Raw genomic sequence first — 21,071 nt, 5'->3', positions numbered from 1 at the left:
GGGTGTTCTCATACATTCAGGCCAAACAAAGAGAATGTATGACTGAGTCAACAAAAAGCACGTGCGTTTGTAGACGATTGGTTGAAGTCGGGCAGGAAAGTTGCAAATAAAGTCAGCTCGAACATGCGCTACTTAGGATAGCGGAAAACTAACGAAGCCGCGTACGGCCAGTGGCAGCATATGAGGTTAGTGATCAGCGAGGAATCACTCGCTTACCTCACAGAACCGGGGTTTAAATCAGCTCGGCTGATTCTTTGAAGCCGTACCTTCCACCGCGCCGTGTCTCGCTTGCCAGATGGAATCCGGAAGCTTCGCTTGCCTCAGTTTCACGTGTGCTGCACCTGAAGGCACAGCAACACGGCATCGCGAAAGCGGAATCACACTAGAAAAGCACAAAGGAGGCGTGAAACATGTCGCCTACGTACGCCGCTTGCTATGTTTAGCGCCGCGATGTCGGCGGAAGCAAAGAAAAAAAAAGCAAGAAAAAAAAGCACGTGAGAGCACGTGACGGCGTTCGGCCAATGAGAGGGCCGAGCGTCGATGGAAAGCGCAGGGGAAGAGGACGGCGGCTGTATTCAAAAGTTGGCGCTACCTTAATTTCATTTGGGGGTTTTAATCGCCATCCCTCGCATCCTTCTGTCTGTCCCTACGCCTTTCACCTGGCCAGGGTGACGGAGCAGAGGTCTTTACCTCCAGGTCGCCTTTTCTGTCATTTCTTAAATATCTTCCCTCTCTCTTTGATAACTTTGTGCCGATCTTAGAGGAATAAATAGCTCCAAATTGCTGCTGTATAAAAACAACAGCACTCTAGCTGAATGGTAGTTTTACAAATTACGGAAACTGCGATAATATTACAATTCTATTTTAAACGGACTATATCTAAGAATGATGAATGCCTATTGTTTCGGTGACGTCATGATGACAAGATACCACTGCTCTTGCGCTTCACGCTCATTTCTATACTTTTCAGTTCCTACTGCTGCTGCGGATAGCCTTGATGACTTGAGTTGACAGAGGAGGTAGCAGGTCAGTTGATTGCTCATGCATGTTCATGCATTGTGGGACGCCTGTAGGGTACAGGTTGTTTCAAATAGTAAAACTCTTGCTTGGGCTAGTTGGTTCATGCTTGATTGAGTAAAGGCAAGGCGCAAAAGTGTAAAGGCAGGCGCCGGTCCTTTAGTTTGGGTTTCAAATAGAAAGGCCAGTTAGTTTGTGAGTGATCGTTGCGTAAGGAATAGCGAAAAAGACAGGACAAGAGAGAGGGCGCTGACAAAGGAGACGGACGCAGCGCTGCATTTATGTCCTTCGTCACTGTCCTTTGCGTCCGTGCCCTTTCTCTTGTCCTATTTTAGCACGTTTTTTACAACATACAGAATATTATGCATTCGCCGCTATGGCAGTGACAGTTAATACGTTGGGGCAATAAAAGGAACATCGAATGTTTTGCCCCTGCCTCTGCCACGAGCTATATTGTAGCAAGCTTGAGGCAATTATGCATTAAAATATTAAGGAACGTAATCCAACAAAATAAAAAGGAGGCGGAGGAGGGGAGGGGGTACGTATTCATCATTACCCAAACCACCATGCGCCTAGAAAAATGCAGCAGTTTACTTTTAAAGTTACTGTGCTTTATTTATTTACCCTAGGGGCCCAATTTATACATACACATATATATATATATATATATATATATATATATATATATATATATATATATATATATATATATATATATATATATATATATATATATATATATAAACATTATTATTTAATATATATAATATATATATAATATATAATTTAAACAAATTAATGATATAGCACACTATAACTATATCACTGAGAAAACTAACTTCACACTCCTGGTGCATGGGGAATTAACCCTCTTTGTGATTTCTTGTGTGACAGTGAGTGCTGCTAGCTAACATTTATAGAACATGCCACCCTGACAAAAATACTCAAGACGAACTGACAGCTACCGTGATAGCTTAATCATTATAGAACATAGAATAAATCATGCGCGAATTATCTGGATCTGGATTTGGATAAGAGAAATCTGGATTTCTCTCATTCGTCTGCCTTAATGTATAAAGGGCATTTTGCTGTTGTCATGCAGTCAGTGGTATTAGACGGCCCATTCGCAATGACAGTCGAAAAACAAAATGAAAAGAAAAAACACTTTGTCTCCTTTAGGATCGGCTGAGTGCAATGCAATCCGGAGGGGTCGCCACCCCCCTCCCCCCTCCTCCCCCCTCCCCGATGTGTCGTACAATAACAAACACTCACTGTCACCAAGATTTACTCAATATGCTAAATCTAGTGAGGTTAGTCATGCAATCAGGCACATTACTGAATGTTTTATGCGACATATAACAGAGCGATGCATAGTTTATCTGGTAATAAACAGTTGATTTGGGCCCGTGGACAACAAGTGCTCTTCGAAAACGTCCACTTGTTGGTCTAATGAAAGATTTCAGAGGCCAGTCATGCTGTTGATTAGTACTATAGAGTAGGACATGAATGTACAGTTTCTTCCCTGTCGGAATACCGTTGTATGTCGTATCGTTATTCTTTTATTGAATCAATAAGATGGGCCATTATTTCTGCCTTGTGACTTTGTTTATTGCATTTCTGTTGTTTATGACATTTAAAAATGTTTTCCTGCAGATGTGTTTCCTGCATTTTGACAACGCCATTACTTAAGTCAGGGGTTCCCAAGCTTTCCGACTTTAGATAATCTCCCCCCCCCCCTCCTCCCTTTTAACGCAATAGCGTTAGGGGCCCCGTGTCGCAGAAAGTCCGGCGTCTGACGTCGCTACGACAAAAATTATTAAAATATGAAGTATCAGATGATCCGAATACGCTAAATGAGTTACATAAACGTTGTTCGTGGTTCATAATTGGTTAATGTGGTGATCGCAACTTTTACGCAATATGTATAATTCTGTCCTGTACTTGCAGCGTATTACATGTGGTGCTTGTTTTGGCTGTTCAAAACATCTGACTTTATATATGCGTACGTGGACTGAACTAATGCACAGAACTATGCGACTCATGTACTGTTGGACTGTATATTTTTTATTGATCCGGTGTTCTACTGAGTGCTATATTTTGTGTCGCTATTCTTCCTTTTTACGCAAATTTGTTTCGTTTGCCAAGTGACAAAAGACACGGGCAAGTGGGTCAGCTCAGCAGCTCCCAGGTAACAGAAAGCCTGTGCTCTCTCTCTCAGATCTGATTTCACACGTTAAGGCGTATAGCTCAGTGAGTCACGGATAGCGCTTAGCGCTGTATTAGGCATACTTAGTTTAGCGCACACAACGGCTTTTCACACGTGAACCCATTGCGTATCCAGAGTGCGCATGCCTAGAACGTAAGCCCAACCTACGGCTTTGTGTGCGGGATTTGGGGGCTTTTCTCGCGAGACCCTATTGGCGACGACCAGCGTCGGAGCGTTTACGTTGGCGAAGAGAGCTGCGACGGTGAAACCATAATTTAGTCAATATTCTGCAATGCTGCACTACATGGCGCTCAAAAACATGCTAAATCAATGAAAAAGTTTCATAGGGCTGTCCGCCCCGCGACGTCTGACGAAGAACTTACTTAAGTACGCAGCGCGCTTGCGTGTTGCGTACGCAACATGTGTGGACGCTAAACTAAACCGTCTATTTTCGAAGCATGTATTCCAGTGTGGACATGCCTCCGCGCGTGACGTCATGGCACAAATCCCTCAAGCCTTTCAAAACGCTCGCCGCAACGAAGCCACGATGTTGCCATTTCGAGGAGCAGTGGGTTGTCTTTAGAAAATTATCAATCCTGAGCGCTAGAGATTATCAATGCTGGTATACGTCAAGCTCACGCTTTTGTTCTTCAGTGCCGAAAAATGTACTGAAAATCAACTAAAATCGAACATTTCTTACCTAACGATTACCTCGTACGAGGGACCCTTCAGCTTGCTCGAACAGTATCAAAGAAGTCACTAAGGATGTGCGGTCTCACTCGCTGCAAGCTTAGGTACAGAGCACTAAATTGCCGTCCTTGAATGCATTGGCAGGATACTCATCGCATGAGTGAGTTGTATTGTTGGGCATTACGGCATACTAAAGTGAAATCAGTGAAAGTATGCGCGAAAATGATCGATTCAGAGTACGGCCCCAAGAGTGAGCCGATAGAAAAAGTTATTTAATTCACTTAAGATACATGTATAAGGCAAATATGTGGCGACCAAAGTATAGGTCATGACTGCGGTAAAGAGAATACGACGCCGATTAAAAGCTTATTGTTCGCGTTGTTACACGTGTGTAATTGTAGTTACAGGTATGTTATTGTTCTAAGATATTTTTCTTTATATATGTGTATACGGCAATAGGACAGAGAGAGAGAGAGGCCAGGGAGGTTAACCAACACTGCGCTCGATTGGATATCCTGTCATGGGAGAAAGGAAGGAAAAGGTTAAAGGAAGGGGAGACAGTGGAGAGTTCATGTGCGCTGGAATATCCGACGTAATGAAAATTCTCAGTAATGTGTCATACACGGTCGCTCACTCCTTCTGCCTTCAGGAAAAGCAGCAGCGCTTTTGTGCCTTTCTGAAGCTATGATGTGCCCGATAGAGATCTCGTCTAACAAGAAATATCTTCCGTCTAGGTGGCTTAGAGGAGTTGCGCGGAGTGCAAGCGCTCCGCTTTCGAAGGACAGGCCGTAACGCAAAAAGGATATACTGCAGTGTCTTCGCGCAGGTTTCATCCAATCCGCGGCGTCTGCACTTTGATGGTGTCGACATGCAAAAATGCTCGCGTACTTATATTTATGTGCACGTTAGAAAACTGTAGGTATAGTTAAAATTAATCCAGACTCCAGCGCTGCACCGTGACTCATAATCTGTTCGTGGTTTCGGCTCGTAAAAACCCCAGAATCGTAGTTCCTTCGCCACCACAGCACTGCATTCGGCGCTCGCAGTGATGCATGGACAACCCTATAAGTGCGGCTGCTACTAAGTGCTCGTAAGTAGGCAAGATCGGCTAGTTCCAATGGACCGATCAATAACATTTCCTGCAGCCATGTGCTCAACAGCACATAGCAATATTCCCATGACGCGTCTCGTTCCCTGGAAGCGACCGGGCTTGGCGCTTCAGGGACCGCTCGCCGTCGGCGCCTCGGAGCCGCCAACGGTGACCGATGGGGTACGGAAGGTGGCTTGGGGATGTGTTGCAAGTGCGGAGAAGTAGGAAAGGCAAAAGAGCGAAAAAAAAGAAGTCTTTCCTCGCCATTTCTGAATATGCCTATTCTTGCACGTCTCCGTAAGCTGCTGACACTCCTTTCTTTCTGGACTGCCTTGTTTTGTTTGGTTTGGTTGTTTCTTTTTCTTTCTCTCTTGGTGTTTACTCTGAGCGTTTCTCGCCGACTTGGCACAACCTGCGTGCCTCACCCACTCGCGAGCGCGTGACACCTTCCAGAGACGTGACGCACTTCAACCACACACATTTCTCGGGGTTGTGCGGTTCGGTTCGTTTCATTTCGTCGTCGGTGGTTTCCAAGCATGTCCCGTCTCCAGGTTGATGTTCTAAGCTCTGCGGACAGCTCAAAGTATTTAAGGAGGGCCACTCAAAGGAAAACCCTGAGTGCCAACATGAACCACGTTAGCGGCAACAACTGCATTGCGCTTAATGTAAACGGTCGTAGAGCCATTTGAAACTGAAGCGAATTGAAATAGAAAATTGTGTGGCGCTGGGTTCGAGGCTCGAAGCATGGTGCACGAGGCTCCAGGCACAAATACTAAATCTACCGGCGATAAAGAGAAAGAAAAATCAGACAACGCTGTAATGTATAAGTTGTTCTAGAGCTCAAACCATGATCTTTCCGTTTAATTCATACAGCGGTATTGACAAACTGGTATTGTTAGAAGCGCGTTGTGCCAGTCACCCTGCGGTGAATGCAGTTTCACTACGGCTGGCCAAGCGAGGACGATGTCTGTCTCGCTCACTTCTATGTCCTAGCGAAGACAAAGCTACTGACCGAGCTTAACACTAACTCCTTTTCGAACTGCTGCCTCGCTGCTGCCAACAGCTCGATGAGGGCTTACATGAACAAAGAAAAAGAAGACCGTCTGTTCCTCTGTCTACCTATCTGACTCAGCGTATTATGCTAGAGAACGCAACATCCATGAAAACGTCCACTCGTGAACAGCTCATCGCTTTCTTAGGCTTCCTCTGTTGATGGCAAGGAAACAATGCCATGGTGAATAAACCTCTCAGCAGCTCGCCTTCCTTACGTCATTCGCCTTAATTATGCAGAGAAAATGAAAAAAAAAGTTTCCGCTGGAAATCCGAACACTCACTGCGCGTCCGCACGCAGCTGCCGACTATAGTCCGCCGCCTTTCCGCTATCGATTGCGTTTCGCGCGCGCACAGCCTGTGCAACAGGTGCGAGCGTCGTTTAATCTTTCGGAAGCGCGAACAACTGACGCGTTTGAAGCCCGGCGTGTGGCAACGAGGTGCAGAAGCCACGCGCTTGGCGCAACCACCGAACGACGATTTCCTCTCTGCCGACTTCACCACGTGTTTCGACGTCGAGGGGCCGGCGCACGCGGCAAACGCGAGGCTCCGCTGTAGGCCGTGAGCTATGTGCTTTGCCGCCGGCGTCAATGGAGCGCGGGAGGCCTCGGCGGTCCTGTTTATACGAGCGCGCTTACATATATACTATATACGCCCGCCGCAGCGGTGCGTGTGTGGCGCGGCATATCAATGAGTCGCGTGGTTTTTTTTGCGGGGCAACAATCCATCGCTGTCATTATCGGTCATTATGGGCGTTCCCGTACACGGCCAATAATTGTCAGGGTAACGACCAAAGCGCCCAATTATCACACGTGCGCGGAGAACGACATGCTTGGGCGGAAGAAAAATAGATGAATCAGGGTCTGGGTCGGTGGCGGGGAACGAGCTCGTTTGACAGATGCGATCGAGCCTTGTTTCTTTACGTGGCCAAGGTGTCCCCAAGAAGAAACAGTTTGCTCCACATAGCGTCGCTACCCGCTGGACCAGGAACAGGAAAACTAAAGTGACCGTGAGCTTTTCACCGCGGCGTCACACGTGATTGTGTCCCACCACGCTCCTAGAAGTGAGTGATGACCAGAAGGTGTTTTTGTGGTCACTGCGTTTTGCGGACAGCCCGGGTCTGCATCTTCGGCCGCCCTTACCTCTTATGTAACTTGGGAAGTGTGCAGTGTACTGCAAGTAATCGTAAGCGTCCGTGCGTTTGGGCTTATAAGACGCAAGATCTTTGTAAATGCAGAAGTGCCCACTCATCGCCCGAAAAGTTCGTCTTCTTTTTTACTTTTTTTTTCATTACGTTAACTGCAGATGAATCTGAATTTGAGTAACGCGAAATGTTTTCTTGAGAAATAACAGTTTCCATTGAACAGTAGCTTTAAACAAGCATTCTGCACAACACTTACGAACAGAGAATTCCACGTAATCATTTTATCCACACATTGCAACTTCGACATTTTCTGATTGAAAGAAAAATAAAAGAAAGAATTTGTCACCCTGGAATGGTGATGACAACTCCTTTATACGTAATAGTAATAACCGTAAAAAATTCTCAACATAAAAAGAACATCACAGGTTTGGAAAATCTGAAGCGAAGTTAGGTACTGGGAGTAATTGAAGCCTGCGTATACTCTAGACACACTGAAACAAACACAAAAGGAAAGGGGAGACCAGTTGCGCCACTATTACATTTATTTTGTCTAGCTTGTATGGTGCATCGCGATCCAACTATATTGATACTGCCAGGACACGAACGGGCTTGCGTGTTTCCCGTCCCGGTTCTTTAGTTGCCTCATGCACCCATGCTTTTCGTGCTCTTTCTAGCACGGCCCACAACCAACAAGCCCAAGTCAACACAATACCAAAAAAAAAAGGAAAGAGAAATAACGTCGCTCAACTCAGACATCACTGAGGAAAATCTTACTACATTTTCCCTGAGGAGAATCGGACGATGGCAATCTCTTCGCTGTCCATATAGCAATTAACCACAACGTGATTGCAACTCTAACGGAACCTTTTTGTTTTTTTCGTTGTTCCGTTTGCTTGATTAAGCTTCCAGCTGGCGCCATCAAATATGGAAGTGCACCTTCCTCGCCTTATCATGTTGTAAAACATTGCCAACCACTTAACAGCGAGCTAGGCAATAAGGAAAGTAAAAGGTGAGCAATCGGTCGATCGTGAACGGAGATAGTATAAATAACATTTATGGGACGTAAAGGAGACAGATGCATATCGCAAAAGTCGACAAAAATAAAGTTTCCGAAATAAAGGCTTGTTCCCAATAAGGCTTCCGTGCTGGAGCCGGAACGTTAATTTTGCAAACTTTCCTGGCACGTGTTTACCATTTCATTGCCTTTACTTCGTCGCGTGTCACCTATACGTGACTGTACTCCGTTATACCAGAGTCCTGCAGTTATACTATGATTTTTCAAGAAAGACTCACCTTCATCCAAGCAACAACAGCGACAGGCGCACACGAGCACGGCGAATCCCACCAGGGCGACCGGTCGCCTGCGCTCCGGACACCGACGCGTAGTCGTGGCCATCGCGCCACCGTCGCTCACCACAGTTCTACACCACAGTTCCGTCCCAGTTCACCGCACGAGAGTCGAACTCAGTCCAGCAGCGTTGCGTCGTTCTTTCGACGCGAGACGAGGGCCCGAACCCGCCGTTGACTTTCAACCCGCCGCCACCAGCTCACGCTCCTCAATCACTCGTGCCACGCCACAGTTCCACGAAGAGAAAGCTCACCGAAGCACCACCGGCGGGGTTTTCGGAGGAGTGGAAAGAGGAGCGAACACAAAAGTCAAAAGCGCGGCCAAAGTTTTTGGAGGGGGTAGGTGGGGGGCGGTCGGGAGGGGGGGACGTGCTGACCGCCTGTTGCGTTCTCGGTCGGCCCCGTCTCCTCAGCCGGGTTCGGCTCGGGCCACCGGCGGCGCGCTCCGGCGCATGTCGCGGGTTCGCTGCTGCCTGCTGCTTCGCGTCGTCCGTCCGGGGTTCCTCTTGCGCGCCCGGTCCGGCGGCGGGCGCAGAGGCTGCGCGCGCTGTGGCCTCGGGCCTCGGGTCCTCTCGCTCAAAAAGCCTCGCCTCCGGCGGTGGCGGCGGCGGCGTGCGCCTCGCCGCTAGCTCCGCGCACCGGCCCAGTGTTGACGTAATGGTTTCGGCGAAACGCCACCGCTGCTGCCGTCGGTGGAGGAGGAGCGGAGCGCGGGGAAAACGGGCGACCGGCAGTGGGGGAGGGCGAGCCGGCGTGGCGGCTTCTGGTCGGAGCAAAGGGGAAGGAAGTGTCAGCTGAATCTGCAAACCACATCGCCAGAGTGGAGTGAGTTAGCGGAGGCCTTCCTGGTCACTTCGAATGAACTTCATCAAGGTGAAGGCGGAAGAGGTTGCCTTTTATTGAGAATGCGAAAGTTCAGAAATGCCTGTAAAGGTTGATGTGATTAAAGTTACTGGAACGACTGAGTAAAAGATTATGTTACGTTCTCGAAATTAGCCTGGATCTACGGCACTTCTAACCACGCTTAGCTTTTTCACTACCTGTGCCGGCCTGCGGAGAGGATACATCATCGTAGAAATTAACCGCTGGTCTCGCGTATTTTAGAGCGCGTCTTCTACGTACATACTACGCATCTTCGTTGTCTGTCTCGCACGGTGTTGCACCGATTAACGAACCTGCCTGAATTACGTAATTTATACTCTCCAGCTTAATTATGTCCTGTACACCGCGTGCGCGAGGTATTAAGCATGCTAGGCTTGTCACCATCCGGAGTTCTTACGCATCATGTGAATATGCAGTCGCTTGCTGGGAACGTGCTGTTTGATCAAAGTTCGCAACTTCGCGTGGTTAATCACTTAGTCCTGCGTGATTGTTGTACAGTTGCAATTGACGTGGCTACTGTTATTTTTTTAATAAGCACTTCCTTGCATGAGCGCAGCAGCATCATAATGAACAGATCCTTAAAGTATGCACTCCACTTTTCATTCCTGTCACATCCGCAAAGCGTGCCTCCTCGCAAATGCAGAACGTACTGCGGGTAAGCCAAGCCTAATGAAAGAGAAAGCAATTGTTTGTACTAAACTCTTTTTCTAACCATATTTGTTCTGCTCCGTGTGGCATCAGTGTTCTGCACTAATGTAGTCATTCATCTAAGTGTATGGAGGTATTTGAGCTGTTGAAGTGCAATAAATAAATGTCAAAGCGAATCTGATCGCTATGGTACCTGACGGCTACATTTTATCTGCGACCATTTACAGATCTGATGTGAACCGTCGCGGAGAACTACCACTCTTCCTCACTCCCCATTCCTCTCTCTTTTCATCCTTTCACCCCCTTTCCCAAAGGCAGGGTAGCAAACCGGATGCATGTGCGTCTGGTTAATCTTCCTGCATTTCCTTTATTTTCTCTCTATTTAATTCATATTGGTAGTACTATATATATCTATGGAAGGCAGAGATGTCGACTCTAGCTTGTGTGCTCGAACCTGTTACTTAGCGCTAGGAAATGGAATAAAAAATGAAAATTGAACCGGTGATGATGATGGAGGTGGTGGTGGTGGTTGTGGTATGATGCTAGTCGTCAGCAGAGCAGTATATTAAAAAATTTTCAGGCTAGACCTGTGTCATGTAAACACTGCAGCACGGCCCGTACCCTTATGTAGCCTATCTCGGGTAAAACCAACGACCCAAAAAGAGTGATATGAAAATTGTCTGGCGTCGATGTTTGCCCGAGAAGATGCTAAAAAAGTCGGTCGCTATCTCTGTGAATGTTGGGCGTACAAAACATGTGCGTCAGCGTCTCCTCATACGTGGGATAGGTCGCAATCGGGGCTGTTCTCAAGGCCGATGAGTTGTGCACAGGGCTGGTTGAACGCCATACCAAGTCGTATATTCTGAAACCGTGCCGCCAGATTTATTCCAACTACTCTTGCCGCACCAGCGTTACTGCAAAAAAAACTGCCAATCTCATCTCCCCCATACTACGTCTCATGGTGCAATTGCTGGTCTCTGCCTTTTTTCGCAAGTTCTTTTAATTTTTTAGCCCCAAACAAAGATTTCATTCGACTTGTACATCACCGCATCACGCAACAGCCATCCAAGCACCGTTTATCCTGTACTTGCCAGTACAGCGGACATATCAAAAGGGCTTTTTCTTCTTGCCTACTGCACAAAAATGGAATTACTTTTCTATCTGCACTAGTTTGATGATGTGTTATCGCCGTTTCAATTCTACCATCGAAGAACACCTGATCATGCAACCTATGACTGCTGTACCTTTCTGTCATATATGTCTCGCATCGAGGCCTTTCAGGAACGGTAATTTTATTTATTTATTTATTTATTTATTTATTTATTTATTTATTTATTTATTTATTTATTTATTTATAAGGTATTATTATAAACAATCTCTACGTGAAAGGGTGTCGCGAGAAGAATGAGAATAGAGAATATACGCTTGTGGGGAGATCGCTAAATGCTTGTGGAAGTGGTGAGGTTTTTATTTACTTTTAGTTAAATCCCTTACAAGGCCCCTACATGGGGCATTGAGTAAGGGGGACATAAAACCAAGTAAACATATAAAAAGTGACAATCTCGTGACAATATGATGGTCGAAAAGAAAAGACACCAACCAGGTGCACAGCCTAAAAATTACAGAAACAATATTAAGACATGCAGCTGCGTATCAGAACAATAAAAACTCGATAAGTTTTTTAACAAATGTATTACAGTGCAAGGAAAAAGTAGGAAAAGAAAAGAAAAACAAGCAGTGATTATGACAGCATGGGTTCACAAGGGTTAAGCGAGTTGAGTGATTGCCTGAAATTTTCACGGTCAGTTTCCGCTACTATGTTATCGGGGAGGTTGTTCCAAAGACGAATGGGACTTGGAATTACAGATTAGTTTAATGCTTCAGTTTTACTGTAGATGCGCGTGAAAACAAAATGATTATGTAATCTGTGTGACGTGTGTGATGAAGTTTCTAGGCGTAGGGGGCGTTTGTTTGTGTGGTGGGCGTACTTATGAAATAATGACAAATAAGCTACGTCACGACGGTTACTTAGCAGCTGAAGGGAAAGGTGAAGCTTTATTTGAGTCATGCTAGCATGGTATTCATAATTCTAAGAAATGAAACGTGCGGATCTCTTTTGGATTGATTACAGCATCCTAATTAGGTCAATTTTGTGGGTAGACCAGAACGGAGCGGCGAATAAGTGTGGTCCCGGGTTCGAGTCCCGGGCCAGGACTAAATTTTCTTCAACTGCGAGGCGTTTCTGTCGAGGAACCCGTATGGGCTTCCTTCGTAGCAATTATAATAGCTACGATTGGGTGGACGTCTCATTACCCCATTAAGTTTAGGTGAGCTTCGAAGGTGGCGGCACAGGTAACCCAGTGATCAAGAAGCACTGGCCCTGACAGTGGAAATGTGAGAAGTCCAAGAGACGTTTGTTGAGAGATTTACGCCTTGATATCTTATTGGCGAAGACCGAGATAATGGGGCATTTTCGATACAGTAGGCATAGTCCGAGTTAGTGCCTGTACAGTTGAAAGACATCACTTTACATTTTGATGAATTCAGAGTGATTAGCCAGGTGTCACACCAATTAGACATTTGGTTAAAAATCATTTTGGAGGATCAGGTGGTCAATAGACTTTCTAATAGGGCGATAGTTAACGCGGTCGTCAGCGAATATGCACAGGCATCATGAGTCATTCGGTAGGTCATTAATATATATATAGCCACTTGCTCTATATTTTGTCGGATTTCATTTGGTTCTTTATGCTCAGTCGCTTTTATTGTATCTTACTGACTTTTGTTTATTTCGTTGTGACTTTCGACGGATATAGAATTGACCAACTCGGAGCACAGCTCAGAGTTGGTGAAAGAATTTCACGCTTACACACTAACTCGTTCGTGCCATGGCGGCTCAGTGGCCATCAAGGAGTGGGAGAAGAAAATACAATTTCTTTTGAATAATATTTATTTGTCCCATAGAAACCAAGGCCCCAGTCTAAGCCTCTTTGGACTAGGCCTCCTGGGCCCGCTATTTCTTGATACTCTGCTCCTGAAGAGCCCACTATACTTTTTTCGAAGTTTCGTTGGTGAATGGGCCACTCCTTTCAGCTGCCGGGACGCTTGTTTGGAGGTAATATTTCAAACAGTATGTTTTCTTAAAGTGACTATGGCCATTCTGTTGATGTGCAGGTTGTCACGTGTCATATTCGCGGCAGCGTTGACCATGCTCAGATAAGGGGGGACCACGAAAACGCTCATTTACAGCGCTTTGAGTCAAAGTCACCTAGAAAAAAATTGTTTGAGTGCTCGTTAAAAAAAACCCTGGAGCCAAATTATCCATCCGTCCGTCCGTCCGTCCGTACACCAGTCTGTCTGTCTGTCTGTCTGTCTGTCTGTCTGTCTGTCTGTCTGTCTGTCTGTCTGTCTGTCTGTCTGTCTGTCTGTCTGTCTGTCTGTCTGTCTGTCTGTCTGTCTGTCTGTCTGTCTGTCTGTCTGTCTGTCTGTCTGTCTGTCTGTCTGTCTGTCTGTCTGTCTGTCTGTCTGTCTGTCTGTCCGTCCGTCCGTCCGTCCGTCCGTCCGTCCGTCCGTCCGTCCGTCCGTCCGTCCGTCCGTCCGTCCGTCCGTCCGTCCGTCCGTCCGTCCGTCCGTCCGTCCGTCCGTCCGTCCGTCCGTCCGTCCGTCCGTCCGTCCGTCCGTCCGTCCGTCCGTCCGTCCGTCCGTCCGTCCGTCTGTCTGTCTGTCTGTCTGTCTGTCTGTCTGTCTGTCTGTCTGTCTGTCTGTCTGTCTGTCTGTCTGTCTGTCTGTCTGTCTGTCTGTCTGTCTGTCTGTCTGTCTGTCTGTCTGTCTGTCTGTCTGTCTGTCTGTCTGTCTGTCTGTCTGTCTGTCTGTCTGTCTGTCTGTCTGTCTGTCTGTCTGTCTGTCTGTCTGTCTGTCTGTCTGTCTGTCTGTCTGTCTGTCTGTCTGTCTGTCTGTCTGTCTGTCTGTCTGTCTGTCTGTCTGTCTGTCTGTCTGTCTGTCTGTCTGTCTGTCTGTCTGTCTGTCTGTCTGTCTGTCTGTCTGTCTGTCTGTCTGTCTGTCTGTCTGTCTGTCTGTCTGTCTGTCTGTCTGTCTGTCTGTCTGTCTGTCTGTCTGTCTGTCTGTCTGTCTGTCTGTCTGTCTGTCTGTCTGTCTGTCTGTCTGTCTGTCTGTCTGTCTGTCTGTCTGTCTGTCTGTCTGTCTGTCTGTCTGTCTGTCTGTCTGTCTGTCTGTCTGTCTGTCTGTCTGTCTGTCTGTCTGTCTGTCTGTCTGTCTGTCTGTCTGTCTGTCTGTCTGTCTGTCTGTCTGTCTGTCTGTCTGTCTGTCTGTCTGTCTGTCTGTCTGTCTGTCTGTCTGTCTGTCTGTCTGTCTGTCTGTCTGTCTGTCTGTCTGTCTGTCTGTCTGTCTGTCTGTCTGTCTGTCTGTCTGTCTGTCTGTCTGTCTGTCTGTCTGTCTGTCCGTCCGTCCGTCCGTCCGTCCGTCCGTCCGTCCGTCCGTCCGTCCGTCCGTCTGTCCGTCCGTCCGTCCGTCCGTCCGTCCGTCTGTCCGTCCGTCCGTCCGTCCGTCCGTCCGTCCGTCCGTCCGTCCGTCCGTCCGTCCGTCCGTCTGGGGAGGCCACAACAGTTGCTCAAGAGCTGCAGTAGCAAAGAGCTGGGTTGCATAGAGCCCCATCTCCAAATGCTGCGCACCATCGACTCAAAAGTACAAACAGCGCTAGACCTGCTGCGTATCTTTTCTCTGTCAATGTTCGTCCCATCCCGCTGCTTTAGCTTACCTTCAGATGAAGAGCACTTTGTCCGTCTCCGTTCATCATCATGCCACCGTACCAGTACCGTCACTGGCACCCCTGATGGCTGAAATCGCTCAGATTCCAACCGGAGGAACACCATTATACCGATGTGCTGCATAATACGTGTAATACTTGGTCACGTAGGCCACAGAGGTGACACATAAAGGCCCATGTGCAAATGATTCCCCCTATGCCAATAATTCAAAAGCGTCTTTCGCTATGGAGCCGGGGTACTATGACCTTCCCGGTCATAGTATATACCGCCGCTCTGCTATTCATTCGCAAGCTGCGTCATTCGCTACCGCTGTGTGGAACGTGACGTTGCATTATTCATTCTGCAACGTAATTTCATCCCTTAGAGCTAGGCATGTATTTCGAGCCCTCCTTACTGCAAGCGGGCGTACTCTAGCGATCGAAGACATTCAAGCAGCTCTCCCCGCACGGCACATTTTTCATCGAGCGATTGGTTTCCTTTCATGGCGGCTAGGATGTCCTCACGGAACGTTTTATTCACGACCCCGATGGCAGGCTCGCAATACACACGTCTTGCTTGAGACGTTGGTGACAATGCTTGCCCAAGTGTCAATCTGGGCCGATAATTTATTAGGTGTTTTAGTGCTGTATTTTCTTGCCTACATAAGCACATATTTGCTGTAACCCACGGGATAGAGCGGATACTGTCCGGCGCTTAGCACATTAAAGTGCTGCCAATTTCTTTCGTGAACTGGCCTAGAGCGCCTTGGGCGGTTACGGACTTTGATTTCTTTCGCGGATATTATGACCAAGGGCGCTGGTAAATATAAAAGCTATACTCCGTCTTTCACCAGGCAGTGCATTTGCTTCATTAAAGTATCCTAGTGAGCTAGTTGGTGCACATGCACCAACTAGCCCACAAACTGAAGGGTAGTTACCGCAAATGTGATTAACTGCGCGAATAAAAACAATTTATACAAATTAGAAACGTGCTTAAACAAAATATTGCGGCATTTCAACTAAAAAATTATAGTTAATTTCTGGTGTTTTTTCACTGGCTTCGTTGTCTGCTTCCTTCCCATTGCAGTAACTAAAAAAAAATCAAGACCTCTGTTTCCCTTATTCTTCTGACTGACTGCATAGCAAGGACTGCCTTGATGCCATGCATGAGGTAGCACACTATATGGTTTATTGGCCTCTCGCCTGCTCCTAAATTCACGTGCTGCGTGTCACCTGTGGTATATAGAAATGATGTTCCTCATCCGTCAACATGGCAGTGAGCACCACTGGCTAACGTTGTCATACACTCATACGCAAATAACCAAGATAGATGGCGGGTGTGTGGCCGCCATTGATAGTCTAATTGGTACGGCATCGCATGCGCAATGCGTAAGAATTGCGTCCGGCTTCTATCTGACGGCAAGTTGTCTTGTAGTTCACTTTCAATTCCCCTTTTCTTTATTGGTTCTACATTTCAAGTTAATACAACAGTTGCTTCCCCTGTGTTTCCTCTGGATTCGTTGTCTGTTTGCTTGATATGCTCGTAACTAACAAAAAACTGAGCCCTTAGAAACCTTTATTCTTCTAGCTGACGGTGCAAAGAGGAATGTTGAGCAAAAAGTTTCATTAACGCCTGGGGCCCACGAAAAGACACAGAAGCGCTTTCTTAGCGCGTCACACGCAAGCAAGCGCTGGTGCTCCACGGCTCGAAAATGTGCCGCACCTCCAAGATCGAGTCGCGTTTCGAGAGCAGAGCGGCGCGCCACTTCGGGAACAGTTGTATTGTGAATGTGTATATTTGTAAGCCTATGCGTTGCATGTGCGGTTATGAGGCCTTTGTATATACCGTAATTATTATCCAGCACTTGGAGTAGCATGTGCGGCGATCAGCATAGCTAACGTCGCCAGCTTATCAGAAAAGTCTGCATCTATCTATATAGACAGCAGTAGCGCAAACTGCCAACCGAGTTCATTAGCTATTTCGTATGAGAATACACAATCCAGTGTACGTTTCCGTAGGCTTGCGCGCAGAGAAGGGGACAGAAAGCGCATGTCAGAATTCAAAATCCGACCGAGCTACTTATGAGGAATACATATGGAGCTGTACAGCGATTTCGAGATGTCGCTTACGCAGAGTCTTCCTCTTTTCATAATGCGTTGTGATTGCATGAGCTCTTGTGTATCTTTACATTTGTATTCGCTCTATCATTTTCATCGCTTGAAAAGTGTGGCTCGCACTTGCAGTCAGGGCATGGAGCTGTAAAATTAGCCAGACCATTACTCTTTTCCATGGCCCCCTGATGATGCTTCCACGCTCGATCATTCAAATAGTGCCCCATTGGCTCTACCCAGCAGTGTGTTAGGTATTCGGTAACGAAGCACCCATTAGATTCGATAATTCGCCTGCGTTCCGCCTATATGCATGTCTCCATGTGTGATGTATGTTAGTTAGCACAGTCGATTCTTTTAACGGCAAAATACATACGTTCCCTCTGTAAACCCATCCTAACATAATGAGAATGAGTGTTCTGCACTCGAAAACATGGAGGAAACAGAGAGAGCAAGAGAGAGAAATCGCATTCATCGGGGATGATAGTTTCTGACAACTAAAGTCTTCTGAAGACAAAGCACACTAAGAGTTTCGCTGATGGCGGTAATGATCATGCTGATATAGATTCGGAAAACAACGACGATGATGAAAACGGTGCTTTCACGGGCGCCACTTTTAAGCACATCCGTTGGTGTTTCTGACAATTAACTTGATGAAATGGTGGCCATAGTGGCACAGGTGTTTCAAAACGAATGTTTCACTTAACTGGGAAATCTTGTTTGTAAACAGAAACTACACGGAGTAAATGACTAGCGAGACAGACTAGCAAAGAACACAGCAGCTATAGAGAATTGTTGAGAGCGAACTGAGCCTGAGCCCTACGAGATGCTCGAACTATACTGATTCCGGGCTGGGGAAAGGGGGAAATTTGATTGCCGGAGAAAGTATGGCTCACGTTAGGGACACCAAAATTGTCAGTTTCGTTATTGGAGCCAAACGTACCTCGTGTCTTCAGAGGCCTTCTAAACCTCCAGGACAACATTACAACGGCGACGGCGCAAATGTGTCTGGAACGTGCGTATATAATTGATGCCACAGTAATAATGTAGACACATGTGTACAATAACAGGGCGTAGGGCCTGAGGCTCCACGTAAGCCCTGAGGTGGATTCTCATAACGAGAGTGCGGGCCTTATCAGTCACCGTGCAGATTGTTGTTCGTTGATTCTGGCTACACAGGTTGCTTGATTTGTGAGCTATAGCTGAGGTGCGATTCTCTGTAAATAATTCAGTAGTATGCAGTCCAAAGCTACAGAGGCTACATTAAACGAGACTCCCAACGTGACGTGTCAGAAGCACACGTTTGCTACTCAGTCTCGTTAGCTACTGCATGGCTTCTGCTGCTCATCTGGTATCAAGGCGCCCTAATGCCATGGACATTTTAGTGCCCCCATAACAGCCGTAATGAGCGTTTGGCAGCTACAATGGTGTGCCAAGCTCATGGAACGAAACACGACAAAGAAACCTTGAGTGGGGCACTGCATATGTGCAATTACACAAGAGCACCATGTCATGTCACCAATAAACAGGTCACTAAAGGGGATGCGGATTCCGATTTAAGTGCAAGAGTCAAAATTACTTTAACGTAACGCGAACGGCAAACGGTGGAAACGAAAGTACGCGTATTATTTAGCCCTAAACTGGCCTCTTTCATTACGTGAGCGCTAAACGACGAGATATGAATTGAAACTTCAAATGAATTTCGCAGGGACTAACTAGCACAACAAAACGACCAGGTCGTAGGGAGCTGCCGGGCTTTGTCGAGCGGAAAGATACGAGAAGTAGCAACCTTGAGCGCAGACGTATATTACCTTAGTGCCTTGGTATCGCTGCATTCGTTCACCGATGGCAGCTCCCGTAGGAATCACAGAGCCAGAACCGCAAGCTAAGAGCGCGTTATCCTATCTAGACTAACGGGGAAGGCTGCTGCCGTTCACAGGCATTAATGGCGAGCACACCCAACTCCGAGCAGATAGTGCTCGTTCCAAGACTATGGAAGCTGTTCGGAAGCAGCGGCGATAAAGGGCGTGTTTCGACCTTTCCCCGGGGTTTCAAGGATGCGGTCCATAAATTCACCAAACACTTTTATTTATCCAGCAGGGAGTCCATGTATCTTCGCGAAGCGCCAGCCTCACAGTCTCGTAAACAGCCTGCGCGTTCCGGACGCCACGACGAACAAAACTCTCGTCGTGAAGAGGAAAGTCTGCCCCTGTCGCCTGCCACGCGTTTGCAAGGTACGCCGTGTTTATATAAGCGCTTTTCGTCTCTTCGTGTTTGGAACGTCTGCACGGATCCCTTCAATGTGAGTACAGGACTTTGCACCGTAGTCCTTGAGCCCGTAGAGCCCGCGCAATCACTGCAGAAAACACATCCAGTCCACTCGCCAGATGGGTGCTTTATTTTTCAGTATATTATTTTCAATATTTTTTATTAACCCGGCATTCAAAACAGTACATTTGTCTAACGGACAACATATTGCTGCTTTGTTGTGGCGTAGACAAGCTTCCTTTCTTTCTTTCTTTCTTTCTTTCTTTCTTTTTAGTGATGTGCTCTAAAATAACGCACTGTTTCCCGTTAAGAAGGCCTAGAAGCGATTGCTTTGACATACAAACGTTTTACTGGTCTGTCCTATTGAAGAGTCTGTATTGCCAACGTCTGTCGCTTGGCAACGACGACAAATTACCGCAGTATAAATTTGGCGTTCTAAAGTGAGCTCAGCATTGCGAGCAGCTGGCCACGGCGTTCCACTTTTCTTTCTTTTTGTTTTCTCTTCACAGGCGAAGTGTTCTCGCTGTATGTGTATACATACTCTGTATATATTCTTAGTATATGCTTTATGTGACGGTTCAGCTGTTCTACCGTTCCCGTGGCGCCAACAGCGTGCTGTCTCTAATGACCTGAAGCAGCAGTACGAACCTGCTCGCACTTTTTGATTGTTTGTGTTGGTTTTGGTTTAATTGACTTCACGGAATACGATACCGCTATTTGTTGATGTCGCCATACTTAGCCAAAGCTTAGTAGTGTATCTATTTACTTTTACACTGAAATATAAATGGCACAGGCACAAAAGGGAAAGAAGAGGCAGCCTGTCGAAAGCCCAACGCGGAAGGTCATTGGCCCCGACCCAAGCGTACAACAGCCCCAGCACCCATGTATTGCGACCCTTTATTTACGGGCTGCATGATCATGAGTTCGGGTACATCTATGTTTTTTATTTTCTTGTACACGAGGTTAGAACGCGGATAATTTTTGTATCCAGCGACTGGCTCGGATGACTAAACAGGGCAATATAGTAATTGAGTTACAGAGAGGACCAGAGGTAGCAAAAAAAAATTGTCAAATTATACGCTTCATCATTACCGGTTGTATCAGTTAAGAAGATTACACTGCAAAGTAATAGCGTCTTTTCACCCGTCAAATGACTTTTTTTTTTCTCGGCAGAAAAGAAATAGCCTGCAACAGTAAACTTTGATGATCGAAAACTTAGGAAACTTCAGAGCATGGTGCGAAGTTTCACAGACGCAACGTTTTTCAAGGTAGAGGTGCTGTGTGCGTATAAGAAAAACGGACGATGAGCTTTTGCCGTTTTTGACACTCCTAAAAGTAACACACGCTGACAGCACAAACGTTTCACAGGCACTCACCATCTCTTTTGAATATACCAGCAAAAGAAGGTGTACGTGAAGTGTAGAGGTGCAGAGATAATGAGGACACTTCTAACGTCGCAAAGGTGATTTGGGCAAAGTATTTGTGCAGTGTCTGTTATATCGATCCCACTATAGGCATGGTAGATCACTCTGGCTTACTCTTAACTTCTACGCAAAGTATTAACAACAACGTAAGTCACCATAGCGCTGCACCTGTCGCTTCCCGCGTTATCTTTAATGTGTGCCGCAGTTTAGTAGTGATGCGCGAATTTGTCCTTAACCGGCAACCTCCACCCCGTCTACTGTGCAGGGCGGCCAGCTGGTTCCTCTTCCGGCTAATCTTACCAACTTGCTTTATTGATATTTTAGCTGTCTGTATACGTTAGTACAGTTTTCAACGGTCGTCTTGTACGCCTATATCGGACAAAAGCTGTCTTTTCTCCGGCTATTACCATTTAAACCGGTACAAAATGCCGAAG

At 46.7% G+C, this 21,071-nt stretch overlaps 1 protein-coding gene across 6 annotated transcripts in view; it reads right to left on the bottom strand.

Annotated features, from left to right (window-relative positions):
- Positions 1 to 21,071, bottom strand: part of Lgr3 (Leucine-rich repeat-containing G protein-coupled receptor 3) — a 199,672-nt gene that overhangs the window by 169,100 nt on the left and 9,501 nt on the right. For 3 of the 6 annotated variants that reach the window (XM_070535378.1, XM_065432762.2, XM_065432761.2), the window contains exon 2: positions 8,491 to 9,344. In XM_070535378.1, coding sequence (XP_070391479.1) covers positions 8,491 to 8,593 — 103 coding nt within the window. In that variant the 5' untranslated portion in view covers positions 8,594 to 9,344. Of the gene's footprint in view, positions 1 to 216; positions 424 to 8,490; positions 9,345 to 21,071 lie in introns of those variants that run through there. The other 3 variants (XM_070535376.1, XM_065432763.2, XM_070535377.1) reach the window with 3 other exon arrangements.

Source organism: Dermacentor albipictus, chromosome 3, assembly GCF_038994185.2.
Source record: "Dermacentor albipictus isolate Rhodes 1998 colony chromosome 3, USDA_Dalb.pri_finalv2, whole genome shotgun sequence".
Lineage (NCBI taxonomy): Eukaryota > Metazoa > Arthropoda > Arachnida > Ixodida > Ixodidae > Dermacentor > Dermacentor albipictus.
This window is presented reverse-complemented; position numbering and strand designations above follow the sequence as displayed.